At 39.1% G+C, this 24,476-nt stretch overlaps 1 protein-coding gene across 1 annotated transcript in view; it reads left to right on the forward strand.

Moving 5' to 3' along the window:
* Positions 1-18,317, forward strand: part of ENAH (ENAH actin regulator) — a 73,804-nt gene extending 55,487 nt beyond the window's left edge. Inside the window, exons 8-16 of the mRNA XM_075706707.1 lie at positions 1,749-2,056; positions 2,323-2,459; positions 2,863-2,917; positions 3,224-3,272; positions 6,828-6,894; positions 9,428-9,490; positions 13,771-13,849; positions 17,052-17,109; positions 18,280-18,317. Of these exons, the coding sequence (XP_075562822.1) occupies positions 1,749-2,056; positions 2,323-2,459; positions 2,863-2,917; positions 3,224-3,272; positions 6,828-6,894; positions 9,428-9,490; positions 13,771-13,849; positions 17,052-17,109; positions 18,280-18,317 (854 nt within the window). The remainder of the gene's footprint in view (positions 1-1,748; positions 2,057-2,322; positions 2,460-2,862; positions 2,918-3,223; positions 3,273-6,827; positions 6,895-9,427; positions 9,491-13,770; positions 13,850-17,051; positions 17,110-18,279) is intronic.
* The last annotated feature ends 6,159 nt before the right edge of the window (positions 18,318-24,476 follow it).

A 24,476-nucleotide genomic window follows, 5' to 3' on the forward strand; every position in this document is an offset into this window, starting at 1 on the left:
ACAACGAAATACCGTTTGGAAAACTGGGGTAAGGGAAACTTTAAAGCTCCATGGAAAAGAGCTGGTGTTCTGTGGCCTGTCATAAGTAAAATTCTGATTTCTTAAGCTCTCATCTGTTGAGAACACAGCTTGTCAAATACTTGCTTGGTAAGTCTTGCACTGTTAGTTTATTTGGAACATGGTGTTAACAGGTAGCATCATTAGTTTCCTAATGGCAGCCAACATGGAAGAACATATGTGTGGCTTTGGACGTGTGAATGACCTTAAGCAAGGAATAATCCGAACCACTTTGATACTCTATGTAGTTTCAAGTTTAGAAAGTAGTATGTAACACCTACAGCATTTCTTTCTGGACAGCGGTCATATTTTGATATATATGACTGTATGTGTGCACACACACACACATTTTATTTATTTATTTGTTTGTTTGTTTGTTTGTTTATTTATATGAGACAGGTCTTCCTGTGGTATTCTACCAGCATAGCTAAAAAGACTTCAGAAAAAAAGTTTGCTTAAGCAGGTGACAGTCTTAACGGACACTCTACCAATATGATAGAAATGTGTTTTACATAGATGTAAATGTCTTTGTTAAGCTGAATTCTGCTTTTATATTGATTTAATAGATTTAGGTCTTTGTACATAAGTCTGAAGTAGCTCAGCTAAAGGTGTGGGCAGAGGGGCTCCTGGGGGATGAGTAGACTGTGGCTTCATCAACACAGGCCATGCAGAGTAGGTCTTGTTTATACCATACTCTCGTCTTAAAATGAAGGTGTGAGCTACTCTGTGATGGGGTGGAAATAGGGTGAATGGCCTCACTTGTACTATGGAAAAAAAGTGTGCACTTGGATGGTGAGTGACACCAAGAGAGTTTAAAAGGCTTTTAAATTTACACAGTGGTTAGCAGAGTGGGAAACCAGAAAGATTCATGTGTGAAATTCCTGCCCGTAGAGGTCATTTAAGGTGGTTGTGCAGCATTTTTAGTAGCTTATGGCAGTTTGGGTGAGGTGGGGGGAGGATGTGTGGGGCTGTTTTTTTAGCAACAGTTTAAGAAATTGTGACTATAATAATAATACAGTAATCATCAGAATATTCTTCCTTCAAAACACATTTTGTATTGCATGTTAATGTGAATTTAAAGCACTAAAGATAGGTAGATTAAAAAGGAAGAGTTGTTCCCATCAGCTTAAAATATGTCAGTCTTCTAACTCACTAATTAGTGTTTGTATAACATTATTTAAGTTGATTCCTGAAATGTTTTTTAGAGGAAAGATTTTTATGCAGCTTAGAAATTAGCATTGGAATTCAAACAGTTCAAGGGTTCAGATGTTTGGGCAGTGTGTTAAATGCTTGTTAGTACAAAGAGAAGTCACTGCATTTAGCACTGTTTGGACAAACAGTATTGTTCCTACGTGGTCTGGTGCTCATGCCTTACTTGACTCTTTATAAAAGCTTTGCCTGTTTCCCAGTGTAAGATTCTTCTTGGTTGCAGCACAGAACCTGACTGGAGGGGTTTTGTATGTAAAAGTCTCTGAAACTGTCTGATGTCTTATAGCATACTATGTAGTATTTTTAGTGCGTTTGATAAGGATGCTTCTCTCCTGATGAAACTTGCAGTGTTTTCTTGCCTATGAAAAGGACCCTTACCAGTATTAATGTCTCATACATTGAGCAAAAGAACCAGTGTTTCAGTGGACATCTTTCTTTTCTAAATCCTTAATATAGTCTGTTTGTTTTCTCTTTGATACTAGGTGTTGTCCAAGGACCACCTGCACCTCCTCCCCCACCCCCCCTACCCCCTGGCCCAGCTCAGTCTTCAGTAGCAGCCCCACCTCCTCCTGGCCCACCGCCACCACCTCCACTTCCACCTTCAGGGCCTCCACCGCCACCACCACCACCTCCTCCACTTCCTAGCCAAGCTCCTTCCGTTCCCCTTCCACCTCCTGCTCCCCCGCTCCCCACCTCTGGATTTTCAGTGGGATTCGTGTCTGAAGAAAATCGCCCTTTAACTGGACTAGCAGCTGCGCTTGCTGGAGCCAAACTTAGGAAAGTCTCACGGGTAAATGCAACTCTTGTTTCTTTTTCCAATTCCTGTCTCTAAATCCTGTCTTCCTGAACTGGTTGTAATTTTTGTTCAAGATTAACAGCAGTATCAAGACTTTTGGAGTAGGCTTAATTCATTATTAAAAAAGCATTACAAGATGTACTACCAGTCCATCACATTCTTTATACAGCTGTTTCTATCTTGTCTGTGAACTTTGGTTCTTTCATTAAGTTGGCTATCATTTTATTTGCACATCTACTGTTACTTTGTGTATGATGAAGGGTGAAGACTCCTCCAGTTCAAGTGGAGGAGGCGGCAGCTCTGCTTCATCTAAAACAGATGGTGGCCGTGGCAATGGACCACTTCCCTTGGGAGGCAGTGGGTTGATGGAAGAAATGAGTGCCCTGCTGGCCAGGAGGTAAGGAGCTGTTCCTGTGTTGTAGCTGCTTGGTCATCATAGAGGTAGGATTTTGGATGCCTGTTTTCAGCTGGCTAAGGATCAAATAAATATCGGCTTGCTCTTGTGGTTGCTTTGTGAAGTTAATAACGTTCTGTGAATAGCCATTTTGACTTGAGTGTAAATGAGTGCTTTTCTTCTGTGTAAGTCTTTGTGCAGCAGTAGAGGAGGGGATACAGACTTCAAGAATTGCACAGTCATTTGGCAGGAGGGCTTTGTCCTTGAAAGTATTTTGAAAGTACTTTTTGAAACACTAATTTCCAATTCTCTAGCTATCAAGCTGTATATGTCTTAAATTACACTAAACAACATTCTTCCATCTTAAAGCCATGATGATCTTGGTAACTTTTGTCTCTGCTTATAGGAGAAGAATTGCTGAAAAGGGATCAACAGAACCAGAGCAGAAAGAAGATAAAACTGTGAGTTGAGAAATTTTATCGACTTCATGTTATTCAATACTAGATTAGGAGAAAGATTCTAATGGTGTACATGAGACATTATTTATACTTTATCATATATATACACACATAATCACTGTTTTCTGAAGTGCATAGTGCTTGCACATTTTCTACATGCAATTGAGCAGAACCATTTAGATCTATATAAAAAGTGAAATAAATATTTGAACAGTCGAGATTAATCTGTTAGATTCACAACAGTCAAAGGTGTTTTTTTTTCTCTCTTCCACCTCCCCCACTTCTCCCTCTCTCCTCCCTTTTAATCAGGAAGAATCAGATTCTTCAACTTCTAAGGTTTCTTCAACAAGCACACCTGGTAAGTAGCACAGGTTTGTGAATGCTGTGACTCTGTAATGCTAAAACCTAATGAGAAATCTCAGCCAGCTGTGCTGAATTTTGGAGCCTGCCTCTTCTCCCATGATTACAGCCTGAGATTTTGCTGTAGAATGGGTCCTGGTTCAGAAGTGTTGCAGATGATGATGACAGATAAAAATAACATCCACTGGAACACTGCACTTGGTATAGGGTCCTGTGTCGAACCTATGGGGCTGATGCACAGAAAACAGTTGGTAGTGAACGTGAAAGCAAGTTGTCTCAGTCATTGCAGGACACGAGTTGGGACAGTAGTTTGTTTCCTTCAAGGCAGAGATACAAGACTATCAGAGTCGGACAGAAATAGTTGCTGCTTCCAGGTACTTTAGTAAAGATTCCCTCACATGCAAGTGTCCTTTCTAAATCAATATAAGTAGAAATTTTTTAGCCATGATTCCTCTGCTGAGGTATGCTTGTGGCAGGGTTTGGAACTGTGTAAGCCAACACTTCTGCTGCGGTCAGTAAGGAGAGCTTACATCTCACCAATTCAGTAGCTGGCTAAGATGTACTGTCAGCATGCATGCGTATGCAGACTGTAAACGCTTGTGGTAAAAGGACTCAAGTGACACTCAACTTCCTTTTCCTGTCCTTTAGGAGTACCTTCTCATACCCTTAGCTTCCCTGGCCACCTCCCCCTCCGTGCATACGAAAGGGGGAGGATGTGCCATATAACCTGCAGTTTGTCATCCCAAAAGATATTGGAAGCAGAAGGAAAATGACTGGGTAATGAATATACCTGTCCTCAGTATGTTCTAGCTTTTTCTGTTGATTGCTTGCCCATGTGTATACTACTTCACTAGATGATTCAGCCACTTGATGGTGTGCAGGCCTTAATATTGAAAACCACTGCTGTAGGGTGAACAAAACCCAGGCAGCCACTGGCTGTGGGATAAAAAGGAGAGCTAGGAGTGAAGTGTGTCCAGATGGAAATAACTGGAAAACTGTTACTATTGAGATACAGCCAGTAGTCTAAAGAAATTAGACTGCAAGGCAATACATGACTTAATACAAATCATGTTTTTCATCCCTTCTCCTCCTACCCCCCCACCTTAGCTTAGGAGTTTGCTTCATTCTGTTAAACACAGAGATGATATTAGCCTTGGAGAAGTGACTGCTTTTGGAACACTTCTAATAATTTAGGCCCAAAAGAGAGAAATCAAAAACAGTGGAAGTGGTTCCTTTAATTGGCTGTCATGATAAGAAGTCTCACCAAACTTTTTTACAATGTCTAATGCATCCCAAGGTTTGATTGTTGCCTTCCAATAGAGAGATTTCACTTCATTTCTTGATGATGTAAAATGCTCTGGTAATGCTGTGCCTCATCATTGGAATACATTTTTTAAATGTTTAAGAGGAATGCTTGGCATACTGAGCAGAGGCCAGGTCAAAAATTTGTGTAGTTATGTCTAATTACATATTAGTAATATGTAATATATGTAATATAATTAGTAATACAATTGAAATTGTTATAGGCAGACTTGCTAGCGTTTACCTCTTTGGCATTGCACTTACCCTTCCTATGTACTGTTGTGGTGAGCTATCAGAGTGCCACCTTCTTTGTTAGGAGGGGTATGATGTTGAAAGGGGAGACATTTCTTCTGTCCTGAGCTAGGATGTCCTTGCATTTATTTTGATACACTTCAACTCTGTTAAGGGGCTGTACTCTCTCTCTCTCCCCCGTTGTGTACAGGGAGAGTTACACCATGATTACTTACACATATTAGTCCTTTTGGTATATTCCTTTTAGGGGAGGAAACACACAGTCACACAAAGTAAAACCTAAGTTAAAACATGTTAAGTAATAATATAAACAAAACAAGCTCAAAACCATGGGATAGGCAACATTATCCCTTGGATAATGTTGCTGTTTCAGCTAGGTAAGGATGATCACATGGTCCTTGAGCAAGCCGCAGCCATAGCGGAAGTTTCTCAATTTTGCAGATACAGCTAAAATCCCGGTAAAATAACTCCTATGGTAGGACAAGTCCTGAAGCCTGGTATATCAAATTAAGCTTAACACTTACTACTAGCACTGGCAGCCTGTAGTTGATTGGGTCACCGGCTATGCTAACAGACTTCTGCAATTCAGATATTCTTCTCAGTATCTAGCTGCATCCCAGAGAACCTCCTGGTCAATATTGAGACTCTGAAAAGGCATTTCTGCCTCTTAGCTTACCAGCTTAGTAGAGCTGAGCAATACAAAAGAAAGGGAACAAAACAAACAACCCCCAAATCTGAAATAAAGACTGATAAGATCAGTGGCACGTTTAAGTTCTGCGTAAGTAATGATAGCAAGTAAGTAATAACAATTCACACTACAGAAAGGCTGTTTTAACTTGTGCAGATTGTAGGGAATGAAAACCTAATCCGTAAGGAATGAAGCATTTGTGGTGATAGGTATGTTCTGAGGAAGGGCTTTGGTGAGACCACTTAAGGAGGGGAAAAAAAAAAAAAAATCTCATTCACCATGCAAGAACACAAAATAAACAGCCCTTAACTGAACTGTTTGCCTTGTTTCAGCTGTGATTTCTGTCTGTCTGCTGTTGACAAACAAACTTGCATAATAAAGCTAGCTTTCACATGTGACTCTAGATCACTGGAATAAACTCAGGATCACGAGCCAAAGTTTATTGGAGAGGATTCTAAGCAGAACCAAAAGCAGGCTCTGGAATGGAAAATGAAGCATGGGCATATACAAAGATAGGCTGGGCTTTTAAAATTTGACTACAAATTAGACTCATGTCTATAGACTAGGCACAAAAGTCCTCTTCTGCAGCGTATAATAGAGTGCTTGCCCACAGAATATAAGCTACCCAGACAGGAGAAGAGATGCACAGTAAAGCTTTGTCTGGTATCACAGGTGGTAAGTAAACTACAAACTCTTCTGGATCCAAGGGCCAGGTACCTTTAGTTTTGAGTCTGTATTATTTTGAAAGGGGAAAATGATATATTGCAACTTGAGAAGTATCTTTTTGGGGACAAGACTTTGGTGGAAAATAAATACCTTGTTGCTGAAAGGTATTCTAGTTGTGTGACGTTGTACTATCCCTAATATCCCTTCACTGAAATTCATACTGAATTAATTTTATGTAATTCATTAACAGCTTAGGAAAACTCGTTTAGCTTAAAAACATCTTTCCCCAGTATTTGAAGCTACTATTTTATTACAGTTCCAGAATTCCATGTTTCACAACTGAAGCAATAAAATATATAAAGTATAGGCAGACCTTCTCCCAGTTGGATTAAGAATCAGATGGCATTTACAATAACTAGAACAAAAGTGAAACTTTAAGATGCTATCACAACATAAATGGTAGCATGACTAAAAAGAAGATGAATACAACAGGAGGTAGCTTAATATGAAAGAACTACTGCAATGTAGTTAAAAAAAAAAAAAAAAAAAGGCTGACTTAAGTTGCCAGGTACTTGGAGTTTCCTCATGTAAATTACACAACAAATAGAAAAAATCAGTTTTTGATCTTCTCGTTATGTTTTTCAGAACTAACAAGAAAGCCTTGGGAAAGAACAAATACAGTGAATGGAAGCAAGTCACCTGTTATCTCCAGGTACTCCCTTTTGTACCAGCTATCTTCTCCTTATGTTTGCTGCTGTTGCTCATGCTGCTAAAGATATTGGAATAAAATAGCAAAAATCACCTTAACAGTATTAAAAGCAAAATGTATGGGTTTAAAATTACTGCTGTGAAACTGCTTTTGGCAGTTTTAATTAAGAATGAAGAGCTGCTTTTGGAAAATGCTAGTAAGTGAAATTTTTGACAGTAAAGTCAAAAGTAAAACCCCAAAAGATTCCTTAAACAATTTCTGGTGTATAACTTCAAATATTAAGGTGTATGTTTGCCTACAGCAATGTTTAATTCTTTCTATTTCTTTAAAATTTAAAGTCTGAAATTTCCTGCAAGGGAAAACCAAATTCAGTGCTGCTGTTCGTGTATTCAGTAGTAAATGTAGTGAACAGGTTTTCTCCTTTCTATTTCTGTGCTAGTCATAGAATGGTTATCTAGATATTTAAGCCATCTTGGTAAGATTTGATTCTGTGACAATTTTCAGTAGCTATCATACCAATCCAAGGAAGTCCATCCTAAAGAAGTGTAGAAATATACATCCTTCAGTGCATTAACCAATCTTCAGTAGCTTGTCAGCTGGAACTTTGGTAGGCAGTGGGCATTTTGGTAGGCATTTCAGTAATGGAGAAGAGTGAAATGGCTGCTTTAGCTTTTTTTTTCTTTTTTTTTTTTTAGGTGTATTTAATTGCCATTTACATTAAGCAGAAGGCTTGTGGTTCATTTTAGAATTCCTGTATATTCTGCATACAGAGGTTAAAGGATTCTGACCTGTAATAATCTGACAAAGTTACCTGAATTTCTTGAGACAAAACAAAAAAACATGTTAAATTTGAGAATGCTGTGTTTGAAATGACTTGAATTCTCCTTAAAATTCTGGCCTGTTGGAAACAGCTATGAAAGATTCAGTGATTAGAGAAGAAAACCAAATTATTCTCTAAGTGGCTTTACTTGTGGTCAAGGTTGCCATCAAGGTTCTCAGTTCTAAAACGCAGCACTAAACACTCTCAGCCTATACCAGTATCCCTTGTCTGTCTTTCAGAAATAACTAAGTCCAGGCACTTAAAATGTCTGCAGCCTTGATTCTATCTGGTTGCTTGCTTTTTTTTTTTTTTTTTTTTTTTTTTTTTGGTCAAAAAGCAGGTGACATTGGTGGTAATGTCCTCTCTGCTGTACTGTCAGTGTAACAAAATACTGCTTTACCTTTAGCTCTGACTTCCCCCTACCTTCTTTCCCCTCAACCCCCAGTAGGTCTTACCTGCTTTAACTGAGGTCTCTTGTTTTCAAGCAGATCAGGGTATCAATAGATGGCATTGAGGGGGAACTTGTCACAGAAATAATTTGTGTGAGGAGTCTTCTAAAGAGCATTTTAGATTTCATATTAAGACAGTTGCTGACCTTGCGCTTTGGCTATAGATACCCTGTGGATAAGCAATTGAAGAAAGGAAAGTGAAGGGATTAATAAATAGGACAACTCTCCATGTCAGACTCCTTTGGGGAGTCTGGGATGTCCTTAAGACTTCATTCTACCTGTCCCTACAGCCACAGCTTCTTGTAAATTGTTTTATGCATCCTATTTCATTGATCTTGTTTCAGCTGGTGAAATTCAGAGGTTACTGAGGTCTGTTTAAAAATGTTTTCTGACCTAGAAGAGTACAGAGAAGTTTTGAGACTTCTCTTGAGACTTATTGAGAAAATCTCTCCATCAAGCTTTTGTCTTTAGTCATCCAGGGGAAAATGTTGATAGAATTCAGCTTGATGAGAGCCTCACTGGGTGTATACTCTAAAAGTACTTCCAAAATAAGAATTCCATGTTTATTGAATGTCAGTATTATTTTCCAGTGTTGTCATAACCTGCTAGAAGGTGCCATAGAATATATTTTAAGCCTGCTAGTACAGTTTTCTAGTCAGTGTTGACAGTTTGCCCTGCCAGGATGAGGAATGTTTCATGGACTGAGAAAGAAAAGGTATTAGTAGAAGTCTCTCTTGAATGTCCTTGCATTTGTCTTAATTCTCTACAGTTGGCAAGTCTATCTTGGCAAGCAGCTTGTTAAAGTAACTTTCTTTAAGTGAGTTAATGGAATGGTGCTGCTATTTGAAACACTAATGCCGTGTTTGCCAAAAGGGGATATCTTAAACCTGGTAAGGCTCGAGAACCTGCTTCTGACCTCTACAGAGAGGATACGAGTCATGGGGATTAAACAAAGCATACCTAAGAAACTGGCAAGTAAGCAAAATTTTCTCTTCAGAGCTTCCAAACAGGTAGACAATGAAGGAGTTGTTATTCAGAATGAATGTTATAAGTATTTTAAAATAACTAGTGTCCTGTTTAAAATCAGGCCTTTTTTTTGTAGTAGACTTTGAAAGGGTTTAAGCTATGCGCTTTTAGTATTTCCAGAAACATTCAAATAGAACTCTTGGAACACAACTAGTGAAACTCCATGGTATTTAAGGTGCTAAAACTGAACAGAATTAAGACTTGTTATAGCTTGTTAAGGTAGTGTTTCTCCCCTTCGTAGACGGGAATCTCCATGGAAAAATCTGCTTGCTTCTGAAAACAGGTTCTATGATTCATTAAACAGGTATCATCCTGTTGGGATTTGAGACTTTGTAATAACCATTTTGACCAGTTCAGGGTTGGACTTTTTCTACATGGATTGGTAATCACCACACGCACTACCAGGTTCCTCTTCACATTTTGTTTGTCCAGTTGAGCCCATTTTTGGACTGGTTAAAAGCAGATGGTATCAAAGGCAAATTGAGACGGCTTAAGAACTAGCTATGAATTCATATTAAATACTGGTTTTCTGGCAGTTGCCACCTGCAAAAGTACAAATTCCTGTTGGATATGCCAGGATTTAGTGAACCATTTGCAGTGCTTTGAGAAGCAGGTTTTAAAAAATGTAAGTGTAGAAATAGCAATTAATTTTCTAGGTGAGTTTTCACATCTGCTTTTTGCAAATTAAGGAGAGATAACAAATAGATTTTGCCTGACTTAAACGTTGGAAAAGAAGAAAAAAAACAACCCCAAAAAAGGACTGGTTAAACATAAATTAATGTTTCTGTTGTTAACTCTAAGTGAATATGTTCCCATCATGTGTATTTGGTAGTCATAAAATACTGATGTTGAAAGCCTTCCACTTTTAAGAGCTTTCCACAGGTAAATGTGTTACAGACCCCCTCAGAATTACTGAGTCAAATTCCAGCTTTGTTTTTCATGAAGGCACTCACTGTGGTGACTACTTAATCTTTTGTATGAAAAGTTCCCCTTTTAGCTACTTATCTTGGGTGGTGTATTCTGCATGTTGGCATGAATCAAATTTTTATTTTGCATGCTTGATTTAAGGTGTTTTAGGGACTATCGAGGTTGCCTCACTGTCCTGTTAGGCAATGCTATGAAAAACCACACGGGAGAGCTCTTTAGCCATCTTAGGATCAAATGGTTGGGATGTTTTATTCACTAAATTTCAATAGTTAATGTTTTTCTTAACGGAAACTGCATTCACCATTAATCTTTCTTCTGACCAAGCTGAAGAAGGAAAAATAGGATAATTTGGGGAAGAAGACAGCTAGATTTGCCTGAGATTAGAAATTATCTAGTTTACAAATTAGTCTTTCATATTTGAATGAAGAGTGTCTTGCATTTCAGAAAGCAAAAATGGAATACGTTCTTAAGACTGAGTGGCAGAGTTTATAAAGAGGCCTTCCTGTTAGATTTTTAACGGATAGGAAGAGTATATACTGTATAATTGGTAGAGCTGTCTTTTTATTCTAAAGATCTGAAGCAAAATAAACTTGAAGCTGTCTGTCTGTGGAGAGCTGCTCTTTAACATTATCTCATTAAAACATTAAATTCATAAGTAATTTTATTAAAATATTAGGTATATTCTTGTTTGGGTTCTTCCATTAAGGTAGGTATTAGGTGCCTGTTATCAATTGCCAGGAATTGCATTTGAGAAGACACTGATTCTTTTTTCAGTCATGTTGAGTAAATGCTGTAGTGCCATAGTGTATGGGAACAAAGTGGTAGTCAATGGAAATGATCAGAAACTATATATAGAGAATCTGAAAAACTCATGCTACTCTGCTTGGAGTAAGTCAGTGTTCACAGTTCGAGGTGTAAACTGCAAGTAACACTTTAAATATCAGATATGTGATGAAGCAGCAATTGCCAAAGATCTCATCTGGACAAGTGTTTTTGAGCAAGGAATTCTTACATAATGAACTAAGCACTGCTGATATCTAAAGAGTTTTGTAAAAGATCCTAAACTGTGGTTTGTCTTCATAGCATTAGCACACACTGTAGATTTTCTGGTGGTTGCAAAGTGAATTCTATTTTCCAGCTTCTTCCACTATCAAGTTATTTACTGTTTGATCTTCTTTCTTACTCTGTGGATCATGTATTTAATTTCGGTGTGTTTCAAGCAATAATAATGTTAGCAATTTCTCTCTTGGAACTTAACATTTAAACATCTGTAGACTTAGGTCTAAACAGCTGTAGCAATTGAGTATTGTGATCCCCAGTGAAGAACTGAGCTGGTAAAACAACACAGGATGTTCCTGCACCTCTCCGCTTTGATGCAAAGTCCAGCAGCAAAGGGACAGTTAATACAGTGTCTTCTGCTGACTGTGTTTTGTGTAGTTAACTGCTGGCAGTTTTTCCCTAAATGGGTGCTACTAGGCTTGACCTAACTAACTTGTCAGTGCACAGAAATAATCATGAAGCATTAAAGAAAATTGTCTAACTTGTCAGTGCACAGAAATAATCATGAAGCATTAAAGAAAATTGTCAAGAGGTTTCTACCACCTACACTGGAGTTACTTACTCCCTTTTGAGAAGATGAGTGGGCTTGGGTGTACCAATTTAAAATGTCGTGTCACCAGAATTACTCGGTAGCTATGAATGTGTATGAAGGTTTTAATGGATTTTTTTCATGTGCCAGCTCTTCAATGAAACAGGCACGCCCTATTACAGGTGAGGGTGAGGAAAAATAGGCAACTCTTGTGTCCCATGTTGTTTTGTAACGTTTTTCACACTGGGAACCTACAAGCGGTAAAAGTGTCTGCTGGAGAGCACAAACCTGAGGAAGTTTCTGTAGTATCAAAACGACATTTTGGTATGCATGCCCTTTTCTGTTGGGAGTAGCATTTTGAGTGTTTTCCTTCAGTTAGCAAATAAGAAAGTAGTCCTGTCAGGTTAGAAAAGTCATCAAGACAATCCAATTATGAGGCTTATTCTGCTCATACTGAACAGCAATCAGTTTCTTCATGGATGAACTGCTGTCATGTAAGGGAAGATGCATGAAAGCTGAAGGTAGTGGTTTTGTAAAAACAAACATATATATATATAAGTTAACTATTCTTTTTCTTCTGGGAACACAGCTTTTTTTGTTCGCTAAACTAAAAATACATAAATAAAAGGAAAAATTAAAGCAATGGATGTACTGCTTGTGTTCCTCACATTCTGCTTTATTCTGAAAAAAGTTTTATACTGTGTATTTGAGAGAAGATAAAGCACAGAACTGTGCCTTTCCTGCTAGTTTGTCTTTTTTTTGTTCCTGGCCACCTTCCATTGTAATAAATAAGGCTGCACCTTCAGGTAACGAATCCAGAAAAATGCAGTGTTTAATGAATTCATCCTATGTAAGAATTTTGAAGTGAGGTGCTGAGTTTCGGCCAGGCTTTTTTGTTCAGTGATGCCACATACAAGGACAATGAAATAGGACCAAGTTTAGTCTACTAACACCCTACCCTTCCTTAATGTTAGCATTTTGCCATAATTCTAAACATTGGGGAAACCTCTTGACATGAACTGTCAGCAATTTATTGACTGCTTTTGGCTTAACATTTTTTTAGAGTAATGGAGAGAGAATGTTAGCCAAGATTTAAAAAGTAATTAAGAACAGCAGAACATTCCTCCTTCTTTGTCCCATACCACCCACCCATCCATCCCTGCTTTAGAGAACAGTTTCTGTATTCCTGCTGTTAGCATCTACGTTCTGTCTCTGCTCACAGCTGTAGGTATGCAAGGCCCTGTGGAAGTGTAGTGAGTACCTGAGTCTGAGTTACACCTTATATAAACAAATGGGATCAGAAAAGAGAAGTGAGAAGGTAGAAAACCGGCATCTTCTGGAATGTGCATTAAAAATGCAAGATAATCTCATTAAGCAAGTTTTTGATGTCTTAGGAGAGTATTACATAAGCAAACATTGAACATGACATAGCCTAAAACACTAGAACTTCCTCTCAAGTATTATCTTATAAATCTTGCTGCTGTTACAGTATTTGCTTTCAGTAGCTTTAGAAAGCAATTGATGGAATAATTTATGTTGGAAGGGAGTTAGATAAGGTTGCTCAGCCTTGTCCTGTCAAATGTTGAAAATCTGCCAGGGTGATGCCACAGCATTCATACAGTTACAGCATCAACATGTAGTCATTAGTTAATGGGAGTGTTTCTTTGAGAGGGCCTCTTTTGAAATGAGTAAGCAGTTGAAAAAGGAGAAGGGAAAGTATTTGACATTTGAAGGCGTTCAGCTTTTTATGCCCATTATGAAAAAATCAGAAACACTGACAGTGAAATCTGTCTGATACTTGCAATGTTCTTGTTTTGAACTAATAACTCTTATTCTCATGGTAATTTATATTTCCAGAATGTGGAAAATGTTCTTGGTTGTTGCTTTCTATTCTGTGTGGTATTTTGGGTCTGCCTGATTTTCCCACCCTCCCACTCCCAAGATTTTTTTTCATTCTGATTCTTTACTATGGCTTTGATAGATGAATGTTAGTGAGTTTGGTGGGGAAGTCCTATGTATCCTGTAGTAATGAGTGACCAGTAATTCATGGATGTGTTTTTGTACTGCAGACCAAAATCTACACCAACGGGGCAACCCAGTGCCAATGGAGTACAGTCAGAAGGTCTAGATTATGACAGATTGAAGCAGGTACGTATATAATGCTTTGGAAAGAAAACTTGGGTATTAGGGCTTGTAGCTGTCCAGTACCAGTTTTTAACTGTTTTCTTAACTAATTCCAAACTTAAATAATGATTTCATAATTATTAGTCATTATTTTTCCACAGATGTGTTTCAGTATTCTTAGAAGCTGTAACTGTAGGATGGCGGCTTACACAGCCCCGTTACTTTCTCACAGATGCTTGTTCCTGCTTTTGCATTAGACAGCACACACAAGATGGTGTTGATACTCTGGATGGAACTGGGAAACCAGTTTCCCTGGAAGACCTTTCCTTATCTTCTCTCTACCCAAACAAGCAAGCAAGCAAACAACGAGTCCTCAGAGCAGTTTTAACAGAACAATGTTTTGTCACCATGTTTTATGTTAGATGTGAGCACCCATGGTCATGAGTTTGGTGGTGAAAGAGCATCCAGTGATACCACCTTTTGTGTAGCTATCCTGGCGAAGAGCAGAGGAGAGTATTCTGGGAAGAAGGTGGCAGCTGCCTGCTCTTAGATGAGGAAAAGACGTTATGGGATGCTTTGGAAATTGTTTGATAACAGTTACCTGTAGGTGACAGGCCTTTGTCAAATACACTTACCAAACAGAGCTGTGCAACCAGAGGCTCGGCAAGGGATCTCTTGTGACTTGTATGAAGACAGGATCTATCAGTTAAGAGTGTTGGTGATCTTTAGACTAAGCAGATGTTCCTAAGGTGCTCCTAAGAACTGGAGCCCTCAGAGGAGCAAGTGGATATAAGGTATTTGTGTTGGTCTGACACTCAGAAGTCCCCCTTTGCTGAGGAGGCCCTAAGATCTTCGCTGCTGCTGGTAGGTGCTTTCAGTGCAGATGTCCTTTTGAGAGCAGTTGTTGCCTGGGGCACCAGACTGATGCTGACCCAAGCAGACTTGTTGTGTAAGGTGTTTGGTGTTGTCCATGTGCGAGAATGCTGCTGTGTATTTTTGCCCCATTGTGATTCATGGTGTGTCTAGTAATCTTCAGAGTCTTTGGGAACTGCAAGGACAACATGCAGCAGGGAAGCCTGATTCCCATAGCTGAGCAGCATTTCAGCATGGTGTCCCTGGTGTAGAGGGGCAGTATGAGTGGGGTAGCTGGCCTGGTGTTTGCTTGCTGAGTGAGGCTCAGGCAAAAGCAATAGTGTACTTTCTTAGTGCCAATCTGCGTAGTGTGGTATAGGAAGTCATGTTTGAGGTCTTGGTACTGGTTTTTGGCCACATTTGTCCATGCTGAGCTGGTGGAAGCTCCTTTTCTTGGGGAGCATGTTGAGATGGTGCTAGTTACTTTTCTGACAGAGACTATGAGCACACAGTGTATTGTGGGTGTGATCTGCCTCTTTTTCAGGCAAGGCTTTGCAGAAGTCGGATCTCTGTCCTTGAAAAGGGGAAGGTGATGTGCTTGCTGTTGCTGGGGGCCTCTACATTCAGGAGTCCATAGAGCAGTGGTTGGTTGTACAGTAGGCGGGTTCCAGACCTGGCAGGTTCCGGGGATGGTTGTTTGTAGGGCCATTGTGTTGGTGTTGGCAGCAGTGGTTTTTAGAGGGGGTGTGAGTTGTGGAGTTGGAGGTGAGGGATCTTCCTCAAGTGGTGTTTGGATCAATGGGCTGGTCCCTGAGTGGGGAGGGAGGTTCTAGAGCAGGTTTCTAGCTCAGTGGTTGGTTCTAGAGTGTGTTCTAGCTTGGCAATTGGTTCTAGAGCATGTTCCAGCCCAGTGATCAGGTACGGATCATGTTCTGGCCCAGCAATAAGTTCTAGGGTGTGTTTTGGGTCATTGGTTGGTTCTAGATTGGGTTCTGGCTTGATGTGCAGTTCTACAGTGGGTTCTGGCCCAGTGGGTGCTTCTGGAGCATGTGTGGGGGTTGTTCTAGAATCTACTTCACGGGGTACTCCTGTTTTGTCATCTCAAGAGGATTTGCAGTACTCGTTACAGCTTCCATGAAATGCTGCTGCTGATAGCAGTCTGGGTGCATTGGTTTCTTCTTTTTTTTTTTTTTCTGGGGTGCTTTTTTTTTTTTTTTTTCTTCTCTGTGGTTCTTTAGAGTTGAAGGTGCAGAGGATGGGGATCCTATCATCCCATAAAGCACAGCTCTCCCAAGTTGCCAGCATGCTGGCTTTTGCTGCCTCTGTTAAGATTCTTTTCTCTGGAAGCAAAATCGTCTCACGCTGTTTCTAGTGGACACGTGGCAAGCTCTTACTTGCCGCTGCCCTTCCCAGCAACTGGTGGCCATGCTTCTGCTCCAGGGCTTCTTGCCACTTGTCCAAGAGTCTCATCTAAGACTTGGCAAATTGGGAGACCTACCTCTGCAGCTTTGGTACGCGCCCTTACGCCAGGAATGACTTCAGGCAGGGAAGGTGTGTCCATGCGTGTGTCTCCCACCCACAGCTCATAAAGGACTAAGCAAGTCTAGAGTACACTAGAGTAAATTGCACACTCAGTTGCAAACAGCATGCTAACCCCAAAGCTGAAAAAGAAACAGCTGAAATCTTCTGGATGAGTTTCCTCCTGACTACAGATTTCGGCAGGAGGTGACAATCTCCTCTGCAGAAACAGACACTACCCCCAACTCTGCTTGTAAAAACATTGTCACCAAATGATCACTTAGACAAAAGGTTGGAGAAAACAGCAAGTGGGGGACGGCACTTCACTCTGTCACCTTCATTCCCTCACATTCCACTTGGCAACTGGGAATAACTTGATAACTTAAACAACCCCCCCCCCGCCTTTTTTTTTCTTTGAATATTTCGTTGACTTGTGAGTTTGTTAGCTACTTTTTCTGCATTCCACATCCCATTTCATCTGTAGCAAAGCTTTCTTATTTTAAAGGGATGTGCCAATTTTTTTTTTTTACCTTTTTTATTTAGCAATTACATTAGTGCAATATTCTAATGTCAGTATGTCCCTTCTTCTCTCATAAATTCTACAGGAATCAATTTGTAGGACCCTATGGAAGGGGTTTTTTTCCTTCATTGTACCTGCAATAAGAATGTTTTAGAGATGCTTTAGGTTTGGGGGATTAGATTGGAAGATAAAGGCTGGGTTATGCATTTCAGAAGGGTTAAAGGTTGATGAAAGGTTGAAAGAATTTTGGATTTCTCTCAGCAGAAAATTACACGGGGCAAAACTAATCTGTTCATGTTGCAAAACTAATCTAGTTTTTATGCTCTGACACCGTAGGACATTTTAGATGAAATGAGGAAGGAGTTAACAAAATTAAAGGAAGAACTCATTGATGGTAGGTATCAATCTATTTGCTGCTGTTGTTCAGTCTTACAGTAAGTAGCTACAGGTGCACAACAATGTAAATATAATGTGTTTCTAGCCGAGAATGATATATTAGTAAAAGTAGCTTTGTTGTTAGTCTGGTGGCATACTTCCATTTGTGCCAGACCTGTTCTTATTGATGTGCTTGTATGTTTTCTCTCCTGTGCTTTTTGTTTTAATAGCTCATTGACACCAAGTAGTATCTTTTAAAAGTAGTTGGAGGGATGCTGTATTTGAGTGATTTGCAGTTACGCTTGTATCATGTGGTGGTAGGTGGGTTATTTCTAAATAATCCAGAGCTGCTGAGGTGCATATTTCAAAACTGGTAATATTCAGACTAGGATTCCAGCTTTCAGTCTTCTCTTTGGTCTGTAACATAAGAGTCAAAGAAGAGAATTCTTACAATTTTCATTTTTATTTTAACAGAAGATACTTTCCTATGTAGTCTTCTGTAGTTAAGGAAAATCTCTGAGAAAGCATAATCTTAAAGGTCCACCAGTCAAGAAGTAAATAAAACTCTGTGTGTGATTTACTGCCTTGGTGCCCATTTTTTTTGCTTTGTGGAAAGTACCAAAATAAGGGGGGGACGGAAAAAAAGTCTCATTAAATTGATACCACTGCTGGTAAAATATCAAATGTCATCATCTGATGTTGTAGAAAGAGCTGGCTGGTTTTGGGCTACAGAGAATGCAGTACTTTTCTCTATATTTTGACTGTGCTGTGTACTGCAGCCTTTTAGAACAGTACAATGCAAACAAGGGAGGGCCCTGAGGCTGCTCTTAAAACAAACAAACAAACAAATTAAAATAAATGAGCTCACACATATGCTCCTTGATAATCCCAATGTAGTGATTGTCAACAGGTAAGGTCATAGACTTGGTGGAGATGCAGGACTGAAAAATAAGATGTTAACAAAAATTTTACAGGAGGAAAAAGGGTACTACCTGGTTGAGAATGACATTTGCGTGAAGCCACATGAAGCTATCTTATGTATAGGTTATTTACATTATAAGACTGTTGGAGCAGGTTGAGAGGGTGAGCTTTCTTTAAGGGGTCAGTTATGTATTCTGGCTTTCTGCCTTGACTTTGACTATTTGATTTGTTAACTTCTCTCTCTCTCTCTCTCTCTCTCTCTCTCTAGCTATCAGGCAGGAACTCAGCAAATCGAATACTGCATAGAAAGACTAGTACTAAGCCGATGTGGCTCTTTAACTTGGTATAAAACTGACTACGTTTTGTGAGCTGTTAGAAGAAAATGGAGACAGAGAGACACTTGGAAGGAGGGAGAAACAACCTATTCTGAAAAGCTTCAGACACATCACTCTGGTGATATGCTATTCCCCTCCTAGTTTGCAGCTTTTTTCTGACCTTTACAGCAGGGTGGAAAAGACTCTTAAAGTTACTGTAATGATTATGCAGAAATTCCTACACCTATCAGACAAGATCACAGTGCTTTGAAGTCTACTCATGTCAGGATAAAATTGCACATGTTTCAGAATTTGTTGTTAAGACAAAAAACAGGGAGAAGCTTGGGAAGGCTTTTCAGAGAGGTTTTCTTAATGAAGGAGTTAGCAAGTTATACTGTTGTACTTCAAATGTATCTCAGGTTTGTCTTCCTATCGTATCTGATATTTCCATGAATAATTTAAAAGATCAGATGTGTAGAAGTTCAGTTCACAAAACATGGAACAATTAGAAATGCGTGCTTTTAAAGGGCAATATTTGTAAGTGAATGACCTAGACAGTGATGACATATCAAGGTTTTGGAATTTTATGATAGGAAGCCTCTCTAGTTAGCCTTCATGCAATTTTATAGGAAACTAAAAAAAAGCAAATACAGTCCAGAGTTTAAAGATGTAGATGCCTTCCTACATTGTTATGATGCTTTACCAAATCTAAGACTTCTACATAATGCGAATCAGCAGTCAAATGTAAATCATTAGTATGTTGTAGATTTACAGTAGATTTTGGGGCTTTTTTTAGATTTATGCATGTGGACATTTTTGTAATGTAACACAACACAGCCAGCTTTTTAATTAAAAGAAAAATTGCATGTCACAGAGTAGCCTTTTCATTTGTAAGGCTTAATTTATGCCCAGAAAGATGCGGGATGAGGGAGGGGGAAGGTGACACATTTTTATTACTTTCTACACTTTTTCTTCATCTTACATGCATGTGTAATAATGAGGAAAACGTGACTTTTATCAGTAACCATGTTAATGGAACCAAGTACTTAATCCTTTTGTATCTTTTTTCAGTTTTCTATTTGTAATTCAGTAATACTTCCATAATGGTTCTGAAACTTCCATGTGAACCTAACTCATTTCTCAGTGAGAGAACAAACATGTAGGCATCTGAATTACTGAGGATGCCCTTGCATAAGTGCGTTGTCCTTTACCTTTTTACCATGACCCTCTGCTTCACTCTTTTCTGAGACTCCTTTTTTGATTGTTTAATGAAACAGGACAGCAGTTAGTTACCTTAGAATGACAGAGCATCAGGTCACAGTAATTGTCCCCTTCTCCTCCTAATTTATCTGCCACCCTCCTTCCAAAAAACTCGAAACCAACAAAAAACCCCACAGCTCCACACAACCCAAACCCTGAAAAACAGCAATGGTATGCCATTGGGTTTCACTCAACAATTTGAGAATAATTTTTAGGGGAGATGATACCTTTCTGTTTCCCAGGGTATTCAGATTTTATGCTTGTAATTTTTTTTTTTTTTTTTTTTAATGTGGTACAGTTCAGTGGAATAGAAATTCTGTGAATTGGATCTGTAGTGCTTTGGATAAAGAATATGGATCAAAATCTTCCCTTTTCCTTTGCACTGTCAATTTTTCTGAGCCGTAACAGTGCCATGTTTGCTTTGGGATCTGTGTTGATCCAAAAGAAAAGTTTACTTACAACTTTTGGAGACATTAATGTTTCATCTTAAAAGTATATGCAGCTCCATTCGTAGGACAAATGCTTTCAATAACATACTGTCTTAAGTGCTGAACACCAGAGCAAAACAGCACTTACAGCTTTAGAAAGGCTTCAATGGGAATTTTTTTCTCCAATTCAAACATTTCCTGTTTCCATACGTTCAAATTCTAAGAGAAGACTACAGTGGAAATATTGCCTAACTCCATTTGTTAATCATTTTTTAAAAGTAAAAAGAAAAACAAAAACATTTTTCTGCATGCATTTATTGAAGGCATTAAAGAAAAAAACGTAGTAAGCTTGTCAAGTACTGTTTTTCTCAAAACAAGAGGAGGCATTTTCATCTTTGTTGATGTAACTTTCTGTTTTACACGGACTTTTTGAGCATTAAGGAAATTTACCCTTGTCAGAAATCATCTTTGATTTGTTTCTATGAGAATTCAGGAGTAGCATAGTGGAATAGCGTGAATGGGTATAAGTGGTCCAAAATTAAAGGCTGAACTACTAGATTGTGCAAGGAACTGGCTTATGCACTAAACGTTTTGTGCCTTGGTCTACAATTAACATGATTTCTGTTTAAAAGAAAAAGGAACAGATGTTGTCTTTTGTGCTGCTTCTACATACATACTTTCTGTAATCCCAATCTGCCAATTGGTTCTTTCCAGAAAATCTGATGGAATTAAAGATTACTGTAGACATTTCCTGTCCTACTGACAGTTGCACCGTTTCCAGAGATTTCAGTATTGAAAATGAACTGCAGAAGCTAAGATTATTTTGCTTACTGGTAACTAAGTTCTTTAAAAACCATATTGTGGTGGTTCTGTGCTTTTGTACAATGGATGTCTTAAGCTGAGGGCAGTTTAAGGGATCCTTTCTAATGCCAGGAAGGCGTTGCTTTCCTCAACACTGTGATCTGACCTGTGATAAACCTGTACTATAGACAAGTGGCTACCAAGTCAACTGCAAACCAACTGAATGTAAAAATCTTAGTGCTGGTGCTGAAATCTCTTCAGATAGTCATAATGATTTCCAGTTCATTGTTTTAAAAAGTTATCGAGCATCAAGTGTCAAAGACTGAAGATGATCACTAATGAATGTTGACTTTTCATGCATTTAGGTTTACCTTCTTTATAGTTTCTCAGTTCATTCTCTGCTATTTTTATCATACTGTGTCATTTTAAATTTCTTACATGCTAACGTTTTGTTTGAGCGAATGAAATAAAATTGCAATATATAAACGTTGCCACCATTTATTTCTGGAACTGCATAGAAGACTCTCTGAAGTTTACTACTTGAATTCGCAAAATTTTTAATGACTGTGATCGTTCCTTACTCCTTGATTCCACCCCTCCTCCTTTCTGTTTCTCCATCAGAAGATTCAGTAGACAAAAGTGAAGACTTAGGTTACAGAGAATGTAACTGCAGGGACTGCGTAACATTCATGAATGGTTACTGTTGTACATAAATTAAAATCCATTTTAAATGTATGATTTAATTTACATTCTCACATGGCATACATTTTGGTCTCTGTATCCATGCAGAACTTGGAAGGGAGGGAGAGGGAAAGACTGGGGGAAAAATAATTGCAGTTAGTTGGGCTTTTTCTTTTGCGGCTTTTATGTTCATGAATTATTTTCAATACTGGTAATAAAGAAAACCTACCGTCAAAGATTGCTATAGCTTTCTGTACACTAAGGACAGTTTTGCTCAGTTTGTCTTACAGCAGAATATTGAAAGTAGCTGTTTAAATGTCCTTGACTTAGTATCCTGAAAGCTGTACTTTTCTGCTGTTGTATTTTGTTGAGAGAGAGATAATGGGATAATCCTGCTTTGGCAAACTGTTGGACCAAGTGCCGATTTTGGCACCAACCTTAGTCAGTTATAAAGGGTTTTTTAAAAATAAAATTATCACTAGATTCTAAAATGGTCTGCTATTATTGGGGTAGTGTTTAGGCAACAAGTATAAAAAAATTCTGATTTAAATTTCTGAACAGTGTTACAAAATCTGTCCATCTGTGTCAAGAGATGTACAGTATCTACTTTTAAAAGTTGGTATTACAAAAGTAGGAAGGTGGTCTGCGGTTAATCAAACTGGTGATTATCAGCACTTTACATAGGCTCTTCTGAAAATGTTTGATTGGGCTCAGTTCCAGTGCTAAATATTACTTGCCAGCGTGTCTCTTGCGACTAATCATACAAAGCTTGCAAAATCCAGAGAAGATTCCCTCTGTTTTGGGTAGGTGAACAAGACTGGGCAGATGGGGAGTAAGGAAACAGTTCTCCAAACTGGCTTTGTACCCAAGACTAACAATTCTTTTGGAGAACTGTAAATTTTCCTGAGCCTGTAGGCTATCGCTGTAGGGGGCGTTGATAGAGAGCAGGTGAAAAGGGAAGGAGTCGGTCATTTTGGTGGAACTGGGGCCAGTGCAAAGTACTTGAAGAACAGGCTGAAGTTCACTTAAATCGTTTGTCTTAGGGGGTGATTTTTGGGTATGGAAGTGCTGAGGATTATTTAATGCTCAGTTACATGCTATTCAGGAGAGTCTTAATGGAGAGAGAAGTCTGTTAAATCAACGGTCACAATACATATTTACACATTCAAAAGAGTATATCTTTAAGTCACCCCATATGAAGGCCTGACAGGAGTTAAATATTTACTTTAATTCCTTGGAGATGGTCACATAAGACTGTTGATATTGATATGTCATGTTAGAAAATATATTCAAGTTGATTTACGTTTGTAATCTTAATAAAAACATGTGTAATAGAACTTGGCATAATTGTCCAAGATATGGAAGAGGAGGTCTAGTTCTTGATGTTGGGAAAGCTCAGCAAAACCTTAAAGTTACAGCACTAGTGTCTGCATGTTACCTGGTAATCAGCACCTTCATTCACTGCACAGGTGGTTCTGCAGGTAGTTGGTTGTCACAGTGATGCTGAAAGTCAGGAGCTTTGTCAGATTACCTCCATTTTATAAATGGAGCCCAGTTGAACTCTCAGTCAATAAATGCATTTTCTAACGTTTATTTTACGGAGCTTGGGGTCCTGAATCTTACTCAATGAATATTCTTCATCGGGTGTCCTACTTCGAGAAACTGCTAAATGGCAAAGATGTTGAGCAACTGCAGATTAACTGTATTGCTGCTCTGGCTGTTGCAGCTCTCAGCTGCAGGCTGACAGTTTTCTGTGTTGAGATGCTTAATTTTGCCGCTGTCATCGTTCAGTTATATGGACCTTCTCCTCTGTGACGTTTTCACTTCTCTTTGCGACTGCAGGTCTCTTCTGCAACTGCTCGAGGACAATAGAGTTGGAAGTGATCTCACATCATGGCCCTATGTTTACCATCTTAAATCTTAAGCGTAATTTTTTATCACCAGTGAGCTGGAGCCACTTAAGTCCCTACCTACTCTCTGAACAGCTTTCAACTCGGCAATAAAGTTATCTATGCTAACTATGCTGTGAATGTGCTGAACTGTATCCTGGTCGTCTTTGCAGGGCCTCTAAGAGTTGGTCCGCAAGGTGCTGACACAGGCAGAGAAAAACAGAGAGCAGTGAGGAAGTGTGGGTGTAAGAAGAGAAAGTGTAAGGGAGTTCTGGAAGCGTTCAGTGTAGGCTGATACCTGCAGGGAAGGAAGCAGCTAGAAACGAGGGGGGCTGCAAGAGGCCTGAAAACTTGCATACAGGTTTCGAACCCAGTCTGGACGCTGCTGGAATCCGCAAATTTAGATAGCAGAGGTGGTTTTCTGGGCAATCTTAAGGCTGCTTGCCCATTGTTGCAGGCCTAGTACATTTTAAAAAGAAAAAAAAAGAAAAAGAAAAAAAAAGAAAAAAAAGAAAAAGAAAAAAAAAGAAAAAAAGAAAAAGAAAAAAAAGAAAAAAAAAGAAAAAGAAAAAAAAGAAAAAGAAAAAAAAAGAAAAAAAAAAGAAAAAGAAAGATGACCTCTGTTGAAGGTAAATTATCTGCTGCTTGACATTTTTTCCCAGTACTGTGTTGTGAAACCAGTTTGACGCTATGTAGCTCAGTAAGTCCTGTGATGCTGCAGAGCCAGCCCAGCAGCTGAAATACAGCCCTGAGGAAAGGGGCAGTGCAGACACGTTCATAAATGCCTCCTGAATGTGGATCTCAGGGAGTCTGTCGCTGCCCCGAAGCCTTGTGGCTGCAGCAGACGAGAAACAGTTTTATTTGGCTCTTAGGCTGAGACCTTTACCTCTGCCAATGAACGATGCTCGTATTTGCGGCAAAATTGGCCAAAAATGTGCCTTACCTCTGCCCGGTAATCTTTGCTCCGCTAATGAGAAAAGCTCTCCATGGCTCTCAGTCCCACAGGCTGGCAACACTCTACAGTCTAAGAAGCGGAGAGGGGCCCGAGTCCAGCCTCAATGGACTGGGTCCATCAAGGGGCTTCACAGGGTA

Source organism: Pelecanus crispus, chromosome 3 (genome assembly GCF_030463565.1).
Source record: "Pelecanus crispus isolate bPelCri1 chromosome 3, bPelCri1.pri, whole genome shotgun sequence".
Taxonomy (NCBI): domain Eukaryota; kingdom Metazoa; phylum Chordata; class Aves; order Pelecaniformes; family Pelecanidae; genus Pelecanus; species Pelecanus crispus.